This window comes from Aethalodelphis obliquidens, unplaced genomic scaffold, assembly GCF_003676395.1.
Source record: "Aethalodelphis obliquidens isolate GAN/ISIS:26980383/991018 unplaced genomic scaffold, ASM367639v1 scaffold5, whole genome shotgun sequence".
NCBI lineage: Eukaryota > Metazoa > Chordata > Mammalia > Artiodactyla > Delphinidae > Aethalodelphis > Aethalodelphis obliquidens.
Genome location: NW_020837949.1, coordinates 73,515,384 through 73,532,164, shown reverse-complemented (window position 1 = coordinate 73,532,164; position 16,781 = coordinate 73,515,384). Strand labels below are relative to the sequence as shown.

Genomic DNA, 16,781 nt, shown 5'->3' with positions numbered 1-16,781 from the left:
GTAAACATATTATTAATATGGCAGACATCTCAAACTACTGTTTATAAAAGAAAAATAGATATCTTGGATGATGAATGAATGAAACACTAACTGCATTAAACTGTTATTTAATAAATACATTGAGATGAGATATGTAAACATACAGAGTATGCAAATAATATATACCTATTTTACTGTAAAAAGCAAATATAACAAAGATAACAATTTATTATGTTAAAATGTATTCAGGAATTCATTTTGAACGTGTCGCTACGTGTGTTTAGATTATGATAATACTTATTTTTGCAGGAAAGATTCAGAGGTTCTTAGACTGAGGAAAATTATGCAAAGACAGAATTTAATACTTGTAAAAGAAGGAAAACTAATAAACGGTGAGGACCTAACATGAGGTTTCTGCAGACTCATGAATTATTTTTGTCTTAGTACGGACAGTGGATCTAGTGGGAAGACACACACACGGAAGACCCAGGACTAGTGTCTACTCTGCCACTCATCAGATAATCTTAAATTACATTTCTGACATCAACATGCCTCAGTTTTCTCCTCCATGAAATGAGGTTTATTGTAGGACTTTATTAAGAAAGCCAACCCAACACGGTGCCCAAGTGGTGACGGCAATGGACTGCTAAGAAGGCCAAAGGTAAATGCCTTAAAAAATTCGAAGTACTATGCAGATAGAAACAGTTACTTATGGAAATGGAGAGTGTTTCTGTATTTTACAGCCATCACGTTTCAGAGCATCTTACAATGAATATGGAATTGAAAGACCCCTGGACTAGGAATTATAGCACTTTTTATGGTGCAGACTATCCCCTATTAATCTTTTCTTGTGGTTCCAAGTTTTGCCTGACATAGGACCACCTATATGCTGCAGACCACGTTTCCTCCCTGCCTTCCAGCCAGGAGCAGTCAAGTGACCAAGCTCCAGCCAACGTGCTATGTACTGAAACTAGTGTGCTAACCCTGGGATGCCTCCTTTGAGACGTTTTCCCCTTTCCCACTGGCTGAAACAAATGTGCAAACCACGTGCAGCATGTCGGCCACCCAGAAGCCTATACAGCTGGACCATCCTCCTCGGGAATGTCACACAACTGAGACCCCAGCTGCCATGTTATCGAAGGACTTATATTCTGGGTCTCTCTGGAACAGCAGCTTAGCACCCCCAAACCAATCCACCTGTGTTCCAGTCCAAGTCTCTCAATTACAAGCTTGGTTGACTTGGTTCTCTGAACCTTCCCACATAGGGGAGAAGGAAATGCTCTCTGTCTAGTCTACCACACAAGGGGAAGGTTGGCATCAAACAAGACGTAGTTAAAGTGTTTGAAAGGCAGCATTGTGTTAATGTAAACAATTAGTAAACAATCCAAAGAATGAAATGGGAAAGAAATGTACCTAGTGCGAACATCTATAAAAGGAACATTCATCTTCCTTTTAACTTCCAAATAAACCACATAGTGATCTTTAAATTAAAAAGTTAATAAGCTATTGGCCTCACACACCGGTAATTTTAAAAAATGCCTCTTCCCCATTTCTCCTGTACGCTGTGCCTCTCCCCACCCCCTTCTCTATGTGCAAGGGCACGTATACAGCAGACTCTGGCATTTGCAGTTTTGACTCTTCAAGCGATTTTGTCAAGCTACAAAGTTTAATCTCTCACCCTGAAAGCAGTACATAAATTAACTAATTAAGATAGTGAACGCTGACTTTTAGTTAGAGACGAGTTAAAGGGAACTGAATTAGAGAAACAATTGCAGAAGCCATACGATTTATCAAGGACAACATCACGAGCAGATTAGTGTGTGCAAGAAAGATCACAAAGCTAGTGAGGGAAATCCATCAGCCTCCCAGGGCCACCACTACCCAGCTCGCCAGACAGACTTGCAACCGTCTGCCCTTCCATTCCCAGATAAAGTATACGGCATCGTGGCAACTGGATAACTGGGAATACGCACATGATCTTGAGGTGTGATTTCTCTTTCATGAATACCAAGGACTAAATATGCTTTCTCTCACCAAATAATTCAGCAGAGGTTGGAATACAAACAAAGAATCTCACGTCAATGTGACATATCCTTACCTCTACAACATTCTGACCGTGTGTATCATTCTGACCGTGTGGAGTCAAGTGGCAACGAACGTTTAAGAATCTCTTGCTCCCCTGACAGGCTTGAGCCACACTGGGCTCTGTGTCTACCCCTTGAACCTGCCAAGCTCCTTTCCATCTTAGAAACTTTGTACTTGTCTTTGCCTGTAACTTTCTGGCCCAGGATGTGTGCATAGCTGGCTCCTTGTTATCATTTGGGTCTTGGCTCAAATGTCCTCTCATACAACCTATAGCAGGCTCTCCCTTCAAGATGCTTTCTAACCTATCATTCTGTTTTATTTTTGTCACACCATATATTACCACCTAACACAACTTTGTTAATTTGTTTACTGTTCCTCTTCATTCCCAGCCACTCACACACCATACTCCCCTAGAAAGTGTGCTCTGAGAGAGCAGGAACCCTACCTGCTTGACACTGGGACAGTTCTCAGCACAGTGCTTCAGAAGTACTGTATCTGATGGAATCATTTCTGTTCTTTTCTTCCTTTCCCTGTATGTAATCCTTCACAAATGAATTCAATACAGGCAGTTCCCGTTTTTACACTTCTAATAAAGGGAGGCAGTTTTTACACTTCTAATAACAGGGTGTTAGCCATAAATAACCAGAGAGAATGGACTCCGAGATCAAAGATGCTGCCTTGAGCCATATTAACTGCTCATGATTTCATGATGTGGATACCACATAGCATCTGTAATTCTGCTTTTCTAATCTGGTTCTCTTTAACATGTCTCTAACACCAACATTTGCTATGTCACTCAATTAGTGCATTTACATTCTGCTTTCATGCAGTTTCGCAATTTGTTCATCATTTTCTCACAGTCCTTTATTTTCAATCTCAGACATCTTTACCCATGCTGGGGAACTTTTGGCTTGGTTTTTCCCATCTAACTCCAACTTATCATTGTTACCTGTCAGTTAGAGGAGTGATCACTAGTCGAGGGCTGTTTCCTAAATACTCATAGAAGTACTGCAACTGGGCATCACAAATATTAACGAGGCAATGTTTCTGGGTGTCCTCCCACCGGTGACGAAGTTGAGAGCGCCAAGCAAAAGCGTGGGGAGTGACGACCTAAAAACATCACATGATGATCACACATGGGACGCTGATAGTTTTAAGGCCACAAATGTAACCTATTAATCTAATCAACTCGGTTGAGTCGCATTTTACTCTTAAAAAATCTCACAAAAGGTAAGTCTCTTATATGCTACTGCAAATTGTAATTGCATGTAGATGGTTGAATACTTAATCAGAAATACGTGTGTAATAAACGTCTTCATTTTAAGAAGCCTATTACTGTAAAACAACATCAATTTGTTGAAGCAATGCTTTTTCCCCTTTTATGAATCACCCCAGGTGATTTGATCACTTTTGTGACTTTATATTCATTATTACTGAAATCAGATGGAAAAATACACTCTGTATTAAAATAGCACATAATCCATTATTTCTGCATGTTAGAGGTATAAATAAACTATACTTTCAACCAAGTCCATTCTCAAACTGTTCTGCTTTTAGTAGAGATTTCCAGGTCATTTTTCATTAAACCAAACAACAGTGGTTTTTTCGTTGCTATTCCTTCTTATTTTACTCAATTCTATCTATTATTTTCCCAGTTTGAAAAAATAATTCCAGTCTCTTTCAAAATCCAATTGACCCAAGGGTTTCTTAGGAATCACTGGAAGTTACCAAAATTATTATCGACTCATTTGTCTGATATCTACATAAGTCTCGACATTGCATATTTATGCATACCAAATGAGCAGGAATTAGACAGTCTCTACCTCTTTAAGTACAAAATCAAAATTTATCCTGCTGCAAGCAAATCACCACTGATAAAACATAATAAAATATGCAAGGTCATATTCAAAGAGTAGTTATCAATGGCTCATCATCAAAATGAGAATACATGGTAATGGTGTTTTGCAAGGATCAGTTTCAGATTAGCAATTAAACAACATTCTTCACTGATGGTCCTCAACCTGGATCAAGAAGTTTTTTTTTTAACTTTTTGCTTACATAAGGAAGCATTTGCTAGCACTTTGTGAAGAGAATTAAAATTCACTTTGATTTTAATAAGTTGAGAAGGAACTAGAAAAACAACAGCAAACATCTCACAATACAAGCATGCATTCAAATTGTGAAAGGAAATGCCACCCTCAAAAAACAAAAGGGATTTGGAAGAAGTAGGTTATGGGCATGGTATGTCAATTTTGTTCACTAGACAAGCGAACAGTGTATTTAAGTAGCACTGTATTTTGGAAAAAGGGTGAGAGATTCTCCTTCCGCATTAAACACTGCCGGTATCTAAGAGACACGTGGACTTTTTAAAGAGATAAGAAGGTTACACTGAAAGGATTAGAAAATAACTTCCTTAAAGAAAGTAATTTAGCTTTGAATGGAAAAGACAAGGGGTGGCCAACATTTCTCTTTCTTCAAAAGGAAAATAATCAAAAGCACACAGAGATGGTTTAGGTCGTACACAATCTTACTGCTCCTGGCTGGATAAGCCACAGTGGTGGTTATCACAGGCCAATGGATAATTATGTGTAGAGAAGCCGGAAGACAGGGAAATGAACACGTGACTTCCTGTGGTTCCTCCATCCTGACTTAATTTTTGGATGATCTGAATTAGAGGCTCCTGACTTGGCCAAACCCTTTGGAATATCACTTGGGATAACTCTCATGAGGATAATATATTCGCTAACCCAAATAAAAAATACCCAAAGTAAATGCACTCAGCTTCTTAGGACTAATTAAAATATACAACCTTAAAAAATGACTTTCTTAGAAGTACTCTTGATAATAAATACCACTTTTAGGAAACAGCAAAAAACACATGAAATTTCTACAAATAACTTGCCTTCTGAGAAATAAGTTTTGCCACCACGTCTCTGGCATGGACATCTATGGTACAAATTGTCATGATCTTCTGCCTGTCTCCAGGTAGAAGTTCTCCCAGCAGAAGTGCAATCAGTGTATTCAACTGAGAAATCTAGAAGGCATATTTTTTAAAGGAGGTAATAGTTACAAATACAGAATCTTACAGCTCAACAGTCTTTATATTTGTAAAAGTCCCTTTAGTTTACAAAACTATTTCAAATACATCGTCCCAGCTGGCTGTCAAACCACCCTGGGGGTAGGAGCAGGAGGGAGGAATTTAATTAAATTACTTAATTTAAATAGAATAAATATTATTACTGCCCTTCCCCCCCCTCCGCCTTCTGAGCTGAGACTCAGAGAAGACAGGTCAACCCGGAGGTAATGACAAAGCCAGAGGGAGAAGCAAAGTTTCTTGGCTGCACTGAACTCACTCTCCAGGTAACCACGATCTGGTCTGCAACTTTGCTGGAAGAGAAATGACTGCAAAATTTTAAAAGATCAAACTGAGTTAATGTCTGTCAAAGTATAAGAAGAACTAAATACCAAGCGCTGTTTTGTTTGGTTGGTTTTGGGTTTTGTTCGTGTGTTTTTGCATGGGATATAGGATGATAACTGAGAAAAGATTTCAACAGTACAGGTGATGACTAACCCACTTAATTCTTATTCATACCCCTATTCTTGTCTAAACAAGAACTGTCTTGCCCACCAATTTCTGAGATCAATAGTTTTCAAACTACTGGTCTCTTTTCCTAGAATGGAAAGGAATGCAATGGAATGGAATGACATGGAATAGAAAGAAATAAAAATGCTGCACTACAGTAGTAAGAATATGTAATGTTTTGTGAGAGTTTATTTCAGTTTCATACTGGAGTGTATACGTATATGTGTAAACTTCATCTGATATAAAATATATCTTACTGTTAATTGTGGCCAGAAAGTTCTGAAGGATACTCTTAGGTGGTCATTTTGTTAGCATGCTTATTTACATAAAACATTCCTGTCTTACTCAAAGCTTATTAACAACAAACAACAAAATTCTGCCTTATTCCAGGGTATCATATTGTAAAACTATACTGTCCCCTTTCCTGTTTAGTTCTGCAAAGGATAGTCAATGACAAACTGTTAGATCCTGAAAGAACTGGTTGCAAGTGAATATATCGTATCGTCAAAGGCTCTCAAACCTTTGTACCTACTGTCACAAACATATTCCCTATAGTACTAGTACCACATTCCAGAAAACACCAAACAATGCAGACTGCCCAGAGGCGGCTGTGCAGCTGCACTGGAGAAGATTCTATAGTTACAGTAAGCATGGAGAAGGCAGGCAGGATGGCATAACCACCGCATGCACAATTCACATTAAATCAGAGTCTACAACGTGCCCGGCACTACCTAGGATTATTGTCTGCATCACCTCATGTCATCTTCACAACAATCTATTATCCTCATTTTGCAGATGAGAAAATTGACTCGTAGGCATGTTAACCACACTTGCTAAACAGGGCAGGGGGAATTCAAATCCAGACACTCTGACTTCAGAGCCTGAGTTCTTACTGATCACATCGCATAGATTTCCCGTACCAGCCTCCACAAGATCAATCCACCCACCACTTTCAAGTTGGACAAATGGTAGTTATGCAGAAAGTATTCCAGAGAGACTTAAAATCAAACACAATGAATAAGTGGTTCAAAGGAATAAAAAATACATACTTTAGACATTCAGCATATACAACAGCCTTCTAGCTGTTGTTGTATATTCTACTTTCAATATCCTACATCTATCTATAAAATGTAGTTACATGAGAAGAAAAGCAGAGGCGATTATTATTTCATGTATGCCATGTTCAGTGTTCATCATGATTTTCGGTTCCATGAGGGCAAGGTCTGCATCTAGCTGAGTGCTTTGTCCCCAAAGCCACTAGCTGTTGAAAAGTAGGTGCTCAGAGACTTCCCTGGTGGTGAAGTGGTTAAGAAACCACCTGCCAATGCAGGGGACACGGGTTCGAGCCCTGATCCGGGAAGATCCCACATGCCGCGGAGCAACTAAGCCCGTGTGCCACAACTACTGAGCCCGTGCACTGCAACTACTGAAGCCTGCGTGCTCTAGGGCCCGCATGCTGCAACTACTCAAGCCCGTGCGCCTAGAGTCCTGCTCTGCAACAAGAGGAGCCACCGCAATGAGAAACCTGCGCACCACAACGAACAGTAGCACCCACTCACTGCAACTAGAGAAAGCCCACGCGCAGCAACAAAGACCCAACACAGCCAAAAAACAAACAAACAAAACTGAAAAGTAGGTGCTCAATGCATGCTTGAGTACTGAGTAGATGACTGAATGAACAGTAATAGCGTATGCACATGTAAGTTTCTCAACAAAATTTATAGGCATGTGGGTTAGAAAGAAGGTACTTTGGCATTGGATATTTTCTATCTCGGTCAAGATATCCAGTCTTAAGAGTCACAAATCTTACACCAGTACCAGTACTTGGTTAGAAAGAGTTGGTTGTAACAACAGTAATAATATTTTATGTCTCTTAAGAACATTTTTCAAGTGCTTTCACAAGCAATGTCTTGTGTGAGCTTCCCTGTGACTTCTCCATTATTGATTCCTTTTTTACAGAAGTTCTGTCAAGTGACAGATGATTAAAAATACAGCTCATCAACATTATCTGGACAGCATTATATGTTGGGGATCTTACACTGTCTCTCAAGATCAAACTTGATTAAAAAATGATGCTCTTTTCTAAGTAATAAAATTCTGTACCCCCACACACACAAAACTAGTAGTTATAAAATATCTATCATTTGGACAGTGGCATCAGGCAGCAATTACTATACATTCATATTGTAACTGCATACAAGTTTATGGCCTGTGACATATATAAAATGTTCCTCAGCAGCTTTTAAGAAATATATACCTTATCATGTAATCAGCACTTATTCTTGCCCTTGATTAAAGAAACGTCACATGATTTTCCACTGGATCAAGGATGTTTGTCTCAGGTCAAAAACATACCTCTGAAACTCAAGTGGCTCTTTTCCCGGTACACCCTGGTTTAGCTGGAGCATATGTACGGTGTATCTTGAACCAGAAAGAAGCCTACCTTCACTTACAGTCCAAACTCCTATCCATGAACACAAAGCCTTCCATGACCTCCCATCACTCTTTTCCCACCTGACACCACTCCAACCATCCTGGCCTTCTCTTTGTTTCTCCATCATGGCTTCTTCAAGGTCACAGAGACTGTTTCACCTGTGTGGAGGCATTTTCCCTCTGATCTTTGTAGAGCTGGCCTCCTCTCATTATTCAAGTCTTAGTTTAAGTTCACCTCCTCAGATCAGCCTTCCTTGGCCATCCTATTTCCACCTACCCAGTTATTCTACATGTTCCTAATTTATTTTCTTCATGGTTCTTACTAGTATCTTATCATTCACTTATTTACTTCATTGTTTACTGTTTGTCTCCTCTGCTTGACTGTAAGCTCTCAAGGAGCAAGGTCCTTATCTGTCTTATTCAACACTACACTCCCACATGTAGCATAGCAGCCAGCACAAAGCATGTCCTCAGGAAACACTCCTATGAATAAACAAAGGAAGAAATGAATGACAGCAATAATACACACCTGAACAACATTTTGTTCTCTCATCCCCTCAATCACACAACACTAACGTGGTTACTGTTTCCACAGCTTATAGGCCAATGAGGAATGCATATAAATAATTACAATTGTTTTGCTAGGGCAAGTACAAAAGTACTATGACAGCACACAGAAATAGGACCTTGCTTAATCGAGAGCTTGGAAAGACATTTTACAGGAAAGAGTATTTATGGTGAGAACTAAAGAGTGAGTACGATTTAGGCTGTAGAGAGTTTAGGGGTTTCCCACCCAGGGAGGCAGTGTTTAAGCCACAGGAAGCAGCTCAGGATATGGCAGGTGGCCCTGGGAGGGAACTGAAAGAAGTCTGGGATGGTGAGAGGGAAACGGAGAGGCAGACCAGGTATGTAAGGATGCTGTAGAGGGAAGCAGGGTCCCAAACACGCAGGGCTGGGCCAACTTTCTGAGTGTCTGAACTTCAATTCAAGGGCAAGAAGACACTGGTGAAGGGTTTAGGGAGGTGGGGTGATAATCGGATGTGTGTTTCTAAAAGATTTCTCTGCCTCTAGTATGATTAATTGGAGGGAAACAGGATTGGAGAAAAAAGACCAGAGAAGAGGATGCTACACTCATGGCAAGAGAAGAGTAGCTGGGACTAGGTTATTAACAAAGTAGCGAAGGAAACAGTAAGAATAAATATATTTAGGGCAACTGAAGAGACTTGGTGGTTGGCCGGGTATCAGGTGAAAGAGGAGTCAAATGGGCTTCTAGTCTGAGCAACTGGTGAAGAGTGTCGGTGTTTTTTAATGAACTTGGGAAGCACTGAAGAAGCGGGTTTGAGAAAAGTAAATGTATTTTGAATGTTCTACGCTGGACGTGCCTGTCAAATTTCCAGTGGACAAGACCAATAAGCCCCTGACTCCACTTCAAGAGAAAGGTCTGAGCTGGAGGTCAAAGTCACCAGCATATTACAACAGAAACTGAGCAGCCATAAGGGCAGATGAGATTAGCCAGGGATATGTGGTGTGGTGGAAAGAAAAAGGGATCTAAGTCAGAGCCACAAGGAACAGTTAAGAGGCAGGAGGAGGAAGAGGAACAAGGAAAGAAAACTGAAGAATAACCCAAGAAGTACGTGGAAAAGTGGAATTCAAATAAAGATGAATATAAGGGAAGAGGGCATTTGAAAAGGAAGTATTTCTAACGTTAAAAAAACAGAAAATATACTCAGTCAAGTGATTAGAAATGGTTCTTGGAGAGAGATGAGGATGAAAAAATGTAATGAGTAAGTACAGATATTTAGTTCAAAAAGCTTAGTTATGGGCTTCCCTGGTGGCGCAGTGGTTGAGAGTCCGCCTGCGGATGCAGGCGACACGGGTTCATGTCCCAGTCCGGGAAGATCCCACATGCTGCGGAGCTGCTGGGCCCGTGAGCCATGGCCGCTGAGCCTGCGTGCCCGGAGCCTGCGCTCTGCAATGGGAGAGGCCACAACAGTGAGAGGCCCGCGTACCGCAAAAAAAAAAAAAAAAAAAAAAAGGCTTGGTTATAATATAAGTTCCAGTGACAGAGTAGGAAATGGAAGGAGGTGTGACATCAAGGAATACTTTTTGGTGGTTGTATTGTTTTTAAGCAATGTGAGAGATGGGGATGTTTAATTGCTGATGGGAATGAGCCAGTGGAAGAATTTGAAGACACAGTAGAGAAGGAAGTCACGGAAATCCTGCGGACGAGACCCAACGCACAGATGGAGACAAGGCTCCAGATGGTCAGAGGCCATCCTTCCATTTTAACAAGAGGACGATGCAGAGGGCAGAACACCAGCCCCATTGCCATTGATCTAGTTCCTCTCTGATGGCATCAGCAGATAATAAGAACTAACATTTATTGAGCACTTACTAGCTAACATATCTAAAAAGCATTATTATATATGTGTACATGTGTATGTATATATATATAGTATGTGTGTGTATAATATCTATCTTCATGTATAAATACATACACATATTTCTAATTTAATCATCACAATAACTCTGTGAGGAAGGTACTATTATTATTCTCATTTTATATATGAGAATACGGGGTAATTTGCCCAAGATCACACAGTTATAAATGGTGGAGCCACGATGTAGTACAGGATTCTAGGATTTTATTGTATATTTTATAAACCCAAAAGTTTCCCATGTGGATAACATATTCATTAACAGAACACCTTGGCCAGACAAGAGTTGACCTCTAATGATTCTGGTGCATGGAAAGAGGTAACTAGGCATCCCCCTCCTATAAATTCTCATGTTTAGATAAACATGGAAACAATTCCCAAGAAAGTTACATGAATCTTGATCACTGAGGTTTATATGTTACAAATGTCTAAGACACCACAGAGTTCTTCCAAAGAGGACCAGCTTGCTTGGTGGGACGATGGTGTGCTCACCATGAAGGAAGGTGTCAGGCATACACAGTAACATACTCAAGGTCAGAAAGAAGGGCTGGTTCCCGATACATAATGGTGGTTGATTCTCAATTTTGTCCTCACCCAGCTCCTACGGCAGTATGGTATAAAGAGGCTATGTCTGTGAACTTAAAGAGACATGTCCCTAAATACTATAGGTTAAATAAGGCTACACAGAAAGAACATTTTCCTTGTAGTAGCAGAAGCACTGCAATTTTACCAGGATCAAGGCATGGCAGATTTCCCATCTTAGGCACACCCAAGCCACAGCAGCAAAGAAGCCGCAAGCGCCCCTCAGTAGAAATGTTAAGATCTGGAGCGTGTAGTCCTCAGCTCAACAAACTGAAGTGAACATTACAAGGTAACTACTACAGCACTTTGGGAGTCAGCTACCAGAACCCTCAACCTCTTTCCATCTGGACATACACAGAAGTAATGCTCTCTGGGTCTCTTAACAATAGTAACAAGATCTCTAATCCCGAAACCCATCAATGTTTCAACTTAAGCAGTATCAGAAACAATGGATTTTCATTTCAGCTAGAACAAAGAAAATTGCCAAAGAGACCAGGTCCCACACTCTCTGACACTATCAGGTCATGGGTTGTGGGATCTCGGTTTACCGCCTCCCTTTGCACTGTTCGTTTCCTACTTCTCCTTCAGTCATATTGCGAAAACCCGCACAATATTGAGTGATGTATGTCAGAGGCAGTGAGCATAATTACCCCATTCCTGACATTAATGGAAATGATGCTAATGTTTCACTATTAAGCATGATTTTCTCTGTAGGTTTCTGGTAGATAATCTTCATCAAGTTATCAAGTTTCTTTCAGATGCTATGTGAGAAAAGAAAAAGGTATAAGAATTGATAATCAAAGCTCCCACCTTAAGAAACTTGAAAAAGAGAGGCAAATTAAACTCAAAGTAAGTAGATGAAAGGAAGTAATCAAGATAAAGCAGAATTCAGTGAAATACAAAACAAACAGTAGAGAAAATCAACAAAATCCAAGATTAGTTTTTTGAAAACTTAAATAAAATTGATAAACACATAGAAAATCTGATTACAAATAAAGGAGAGAAAACACAAATCACCAACACCAGGAATGAAAGGGGGACACGATGCCAGACCCTCCAGATGTGCTAAGGATAATGTCGATATAGGAAGACCAACTCACATCAGTAAGTTTGAAAACGCAGATCAGGGGTGGATGACCGTTTCCTGTAAAGGGCTTTGAGGGGTACATGGTCTCTAGTGCAATGACACCACTTAGCCAGTGAAGCCTGAAAACTACCAAACACACAGGCACCGGGCCAGATTTGGCCAGATGGCTGTAACTTGCCAAACCCGGACTTGGAAAAAATGGGTAAATATCTTGAAAAACAGAAATTCCAAAAACTGACACAAGAAAAAAAGAAACCAGAAAAGCTACACAACAGCATGTACATAAAAGAAATCAATTTATAAAGAAAGAAAACCCCAAGCCCAGATAGCACTACCAGTGATTTTTATAATAATCTCTTTCACAAAATACATGAAAATGCAATACTTTCCAATTCCTTTTAAGGAGCATAATCCTCATCCCCAAACTGGCAAAGATATTATAATAAAAGAAAACTACAGATAAATGTCCCTTATGAATATAAATGCAGAATTTCTGGACAAATTAGCAAATAGAATCCAGCAAAAAATATATACATCTATAAATGGTAACACATCATAAATGCAAAGTTGCCTTGGCATTCAAAAAATTCACCTTAGTAACAGAATAAAAGAGAAAAACCACAAGAGTATCTCAGCAGACTTGAAAAAGTTCAACTCCTCTTCAAAATAAGAATTCTCAGTGTGTAGTAATAGAAGGTATTCCCCTCTATTTGAGAAAGGTCATCTACAAAAATCTAGAACTACTATCGTACTTAATGGTAAAACATTGTTCTTCCCTAAGAGTGGGATTACTTCTATGTAACATTATATTCAAGGTCGTAGCCAATTCAATGACTCAAGAAAAGGAAATAAATGGCAAAAGAGAATGGAAGGTCAGAAGTAAAACTGTCATTATTTACAGATGGTATATTCATGTACATAGAAAGCCTGTGAAACTATACTAAAAAAAAAAACAAAAACCTACTACAACTAGCAAGCAAATGTGGCAAAGTCTCAAGACACAGGTAAATATTAAAACATCAATATATTTCTGTATACCAGCCACAAACATTAGAAAATTTAAAATTAATTAGCATATGTTTACAGCATCAAAACATATCAATTATCTAAAAATAAATCTAGCAAGAAATGTATAAGACCTCTGCATTGAAAACTACAGAAAACACTGTTCAGAGAAATTAAAGAAACCATTGGAACAGGGCTCTATTTACAAGGTACCTATCTTTAAATTTAAACTTTCTTACCATTTCTATCATTTGTGTGGTTACTGGTCTACTCAAGTTTTCCACCTCATTTTGAATTAATCTTAGAAACAGTGTTCATAGAAAATTATCCATTTAATTTAGATTTTCAACTTAACTATTAGTATAAAATCACACGTAGTGTTGTACAGTCTTCTAAAAAAATCTCTTTGTCGTACAAGAGATTTTTCTTTTCCCTATCCCTTTATTGTTTCTGCTGGCTCCTCTGAACTGTAAATCTTTGTCAGTGTTTGATCTGTTCAAAGAACCAACGCTTGAGTTAATGGATCAGACTGGACTCATGGCCTATATGGGTAACAAATCTCTTCTTTTGTTACCTCCACTTATTGCGGGGATCTTGAGTGACTTCAGGATCTGTTCTGCTGTTTCCTCTAGAACAGGACTTGGTAGACTACAGGTAATGAGCCAAGTATGGCCCACCACCTGTTCTTATAAATAAAGTCTGATTGCAACTCAGCATGCCCATTCGGTTAACAATTGCCTATGGCTTCTTTCCTGCTCCAATAGCAGAGAGGAGTGGTTGTGAAAGAGATTACAAAGCCCATAAAGACTAAAATCTTTACTATTCCATCCTGCACAGAAGAAGGTGTCCAACCCAAGATCTACAGTCAAGACACAGTCATGGCAGAAGTCCTCAATAAACGTCTCACTTTGTTTATGAAGTATTTCTCAGGCCTTTATCCTGGGGACAAACACTCTCACTGATAATCTCTTGGGATGTACAGGAGGCAGGACTGGTTCCAACTGTCCACCTCTTACATATTCATTAATTATCACTGATCATGGGCCATGAGCCCCACATGTTTTTTACCTTTACTGAATCTCAGTTTGTAATTTCTCTGGAGTTTCACTGGGATAAAATAGGCTTATCATGGCAATAGCTTCTTCTTTTTCATATGTTTGGACTGTGATTTTCTCTGCTCTTAGTCATCTATCAGTTTGATTCCATCTGTTATCAACTTCTAGGCATTCCTTAAATTATCCGGTCCAGTATTTCCAGGTACAATATGACTTTTTTTCCTATGCCTTGTCATTCAACATAATTTTTGATGCGTTAAAGTAACCAGGTTGGGCCTAAGATGGAGTCGCTCACGTTACCCACATCGGCAAACCAAAACTTAACTGTTTCTATGTTGGGCTCTCCCAGAAGAAGCGGGCTTAGGTCAACCAAGCAGTGTTTGCCTGCTCAGCACACGTTACCTGACCTGGCTCTTAGGCTTCCCTTTGCTCCTTACAAGGAAAGTAACCCTGCTTTAATTAATCAGCAAATGCCCCCTTCCTTGCTCCTGCTTACTTTGGTCTATAAAAATCTCTCGTCTTCTACAGCTCTTTGGAGCTCCTTTCCATCTGCAGACTGAATGCTGCCTGATTGATGAATCACTGAATAAAAGCCTACTAGGTCAGTAAATTGTCTGTGGAAAAATTTTCTGTTAACAGATGAGAGGGGCGGTAGAGAATATGTGCTCTACTCATCATCTTGTAGCTTCCTGCTGTTATGAAGCATGAGCCTATCAGGTCACAAATTTCTATAAAGACAAAAACAAACAAAAAACTCATTTCCAATATACACTGTGTAACTGCAGCCTTCACAGCCTTCCCTATTTGGGTCAAAGGGTCAGGGTGAGATAAGAACACTATCAACACGGTATGCAATTGTTTCTGAAAAATTTCTCAACGATTAAAAATGAGGCCAAAAACTGACCCTAAGCAGGAAAATGAGAGTCTCTTTCTTATACCTATAATATTTCTGAATATTTGTGGTCAGAAAGGATAAATAGTTAAATAAGAAAAGCTTTATATTGTTTATTGTGAGTCTTATTAAAAGTACCCTAGGCAATGTCCCAGCACGCTTGTAAATAATATTTTGAATCCAAAATGCTTCCATCTCTTTTTCGCTGATTTGCACACAGCTCAATGATAAAGGAAGAATGGAAAAACTTTCTTATCAGATCCCAAGCCTAACCAAATACTTTTGCCAAGGAACGCTCAAATTTGAGAAATTATATTTTATTTGTTTTACTTTCAAAGACTCTGGCGAGGCAGGGATATATATTCAAAATGCAGTATTTTTGCCTTTAATCCCAACACTACCTAACATGCAATTACAATATGTCTGGTGGGAAATAAAGTTTAAAATAATTATCTTCGTTTACCTCACTACAATTTGGAACTGAGAACTAAGGAAAGAAATTACTTGTTCAGGTAGATTGTCAGTTACAGCCAACTCTGATTTCAGTTTTGAAATTAAGCTATTTTAAAGGACTGGAGTTCACCTTAAAAACTGCTCACAGTATTAGCAGGAGTAGTTTTAATTAAAAACAAACTCCAACAGACTGTTAAAACCATTTTTAAAGAGTGAAAACTAATGGGGTTTCAATTTAGATGCACACACTTCTCATGAACCAAACTGCAGCTTTAACAATATTCAAACGTTAGCTGCTCTGGTGTGCATATTAGTACCAGTGGCAACATTGAAATGCTGTATTGAAGGCATCTGTTGGCTGGTCTGTCAAACATTTCAATTCATGCTGGAAGTGTTTCATAATTAAGCCCATAAATACTGTCTTCATAAACCACCCTCTTTGTCTACTTCTCATCTAACACGAAAAAGAAGCATTATTATAACTTGAACAAAATGGAAAACTTTAAAACTATTTTAAAGGAGAAAAAAGCTAAATTTTCTTAATTAGCTGAATAACCTAAGGCTACTGGAATATAAATAACTTTAGCTCTAAGAATAAAAAGGATCAACCCTTACATTTAGGTCTTTAATCCATTTTGATTTTATTTTTGTATATGGTTTTAGGGAGTGTCCTAATTTCATTCTTTTACATGTAGCTGTCCAGTTTTCCCAGCAGCACTAATTGAAGAGGCTGTCTTTTCTCCATTGTATATTCTTGCCTCCTTTATCAAAAATAAGGTGACCATATGTGCGTGGGTTTATCTCTGGGCTTTCTAACCTGTTCCATAAGAACCTAGGGGCAGGACAGGAATAAAGATGTAGACGTAGAGAATGGACTTGAGGACACGGGGAGGGGGAAGGGTAAGCTGGGACAAAGTGAGAGAGTGGCATGGACATATATGCACTACCAAATGTAAAATAGATAGCTAGTGGGAAGCAGCCACATAACACAGGGAGATCAGCTCGGTGCTTTGTGACCACCTAGAGGGGTGGGATAGGGAGGGTGGGAGGGAGATGCAAGAGGGAGGAAATATGGGGATATACGTATACGTATAGCTGACTCGCTTTGTTATAAAGCAGAAACTAACACACCAGTGCAAAGCAATTATACTCCAATAAAGAGGTTAAAAAAAAAGAATCAACCCAATGT

The 16,781-nt window shown here is 39.2% G+C and overlaps 1 protein-coding gene across 1 annotated transcript in view; it reads right to left on the bottom strand.

The window, feature by feature from the left end:
* Positions 1-16,781, bottom strand: part of DNAH11 (dynein axonemal heavy chain 11) — a 320,226-nt gene that overhangs the window by 189,019 nt on the left and 114,426 nt on the right. The window contains 2 exon segments of the mRNA XM_027102655.1: positions 3,014-3,174; positions 4,967-5,098. Of these exon segments, the coding sequence (XP_026958456.1) occupies positions 3,014-3,174; positions 4,967-5,098 (293 nt within the window).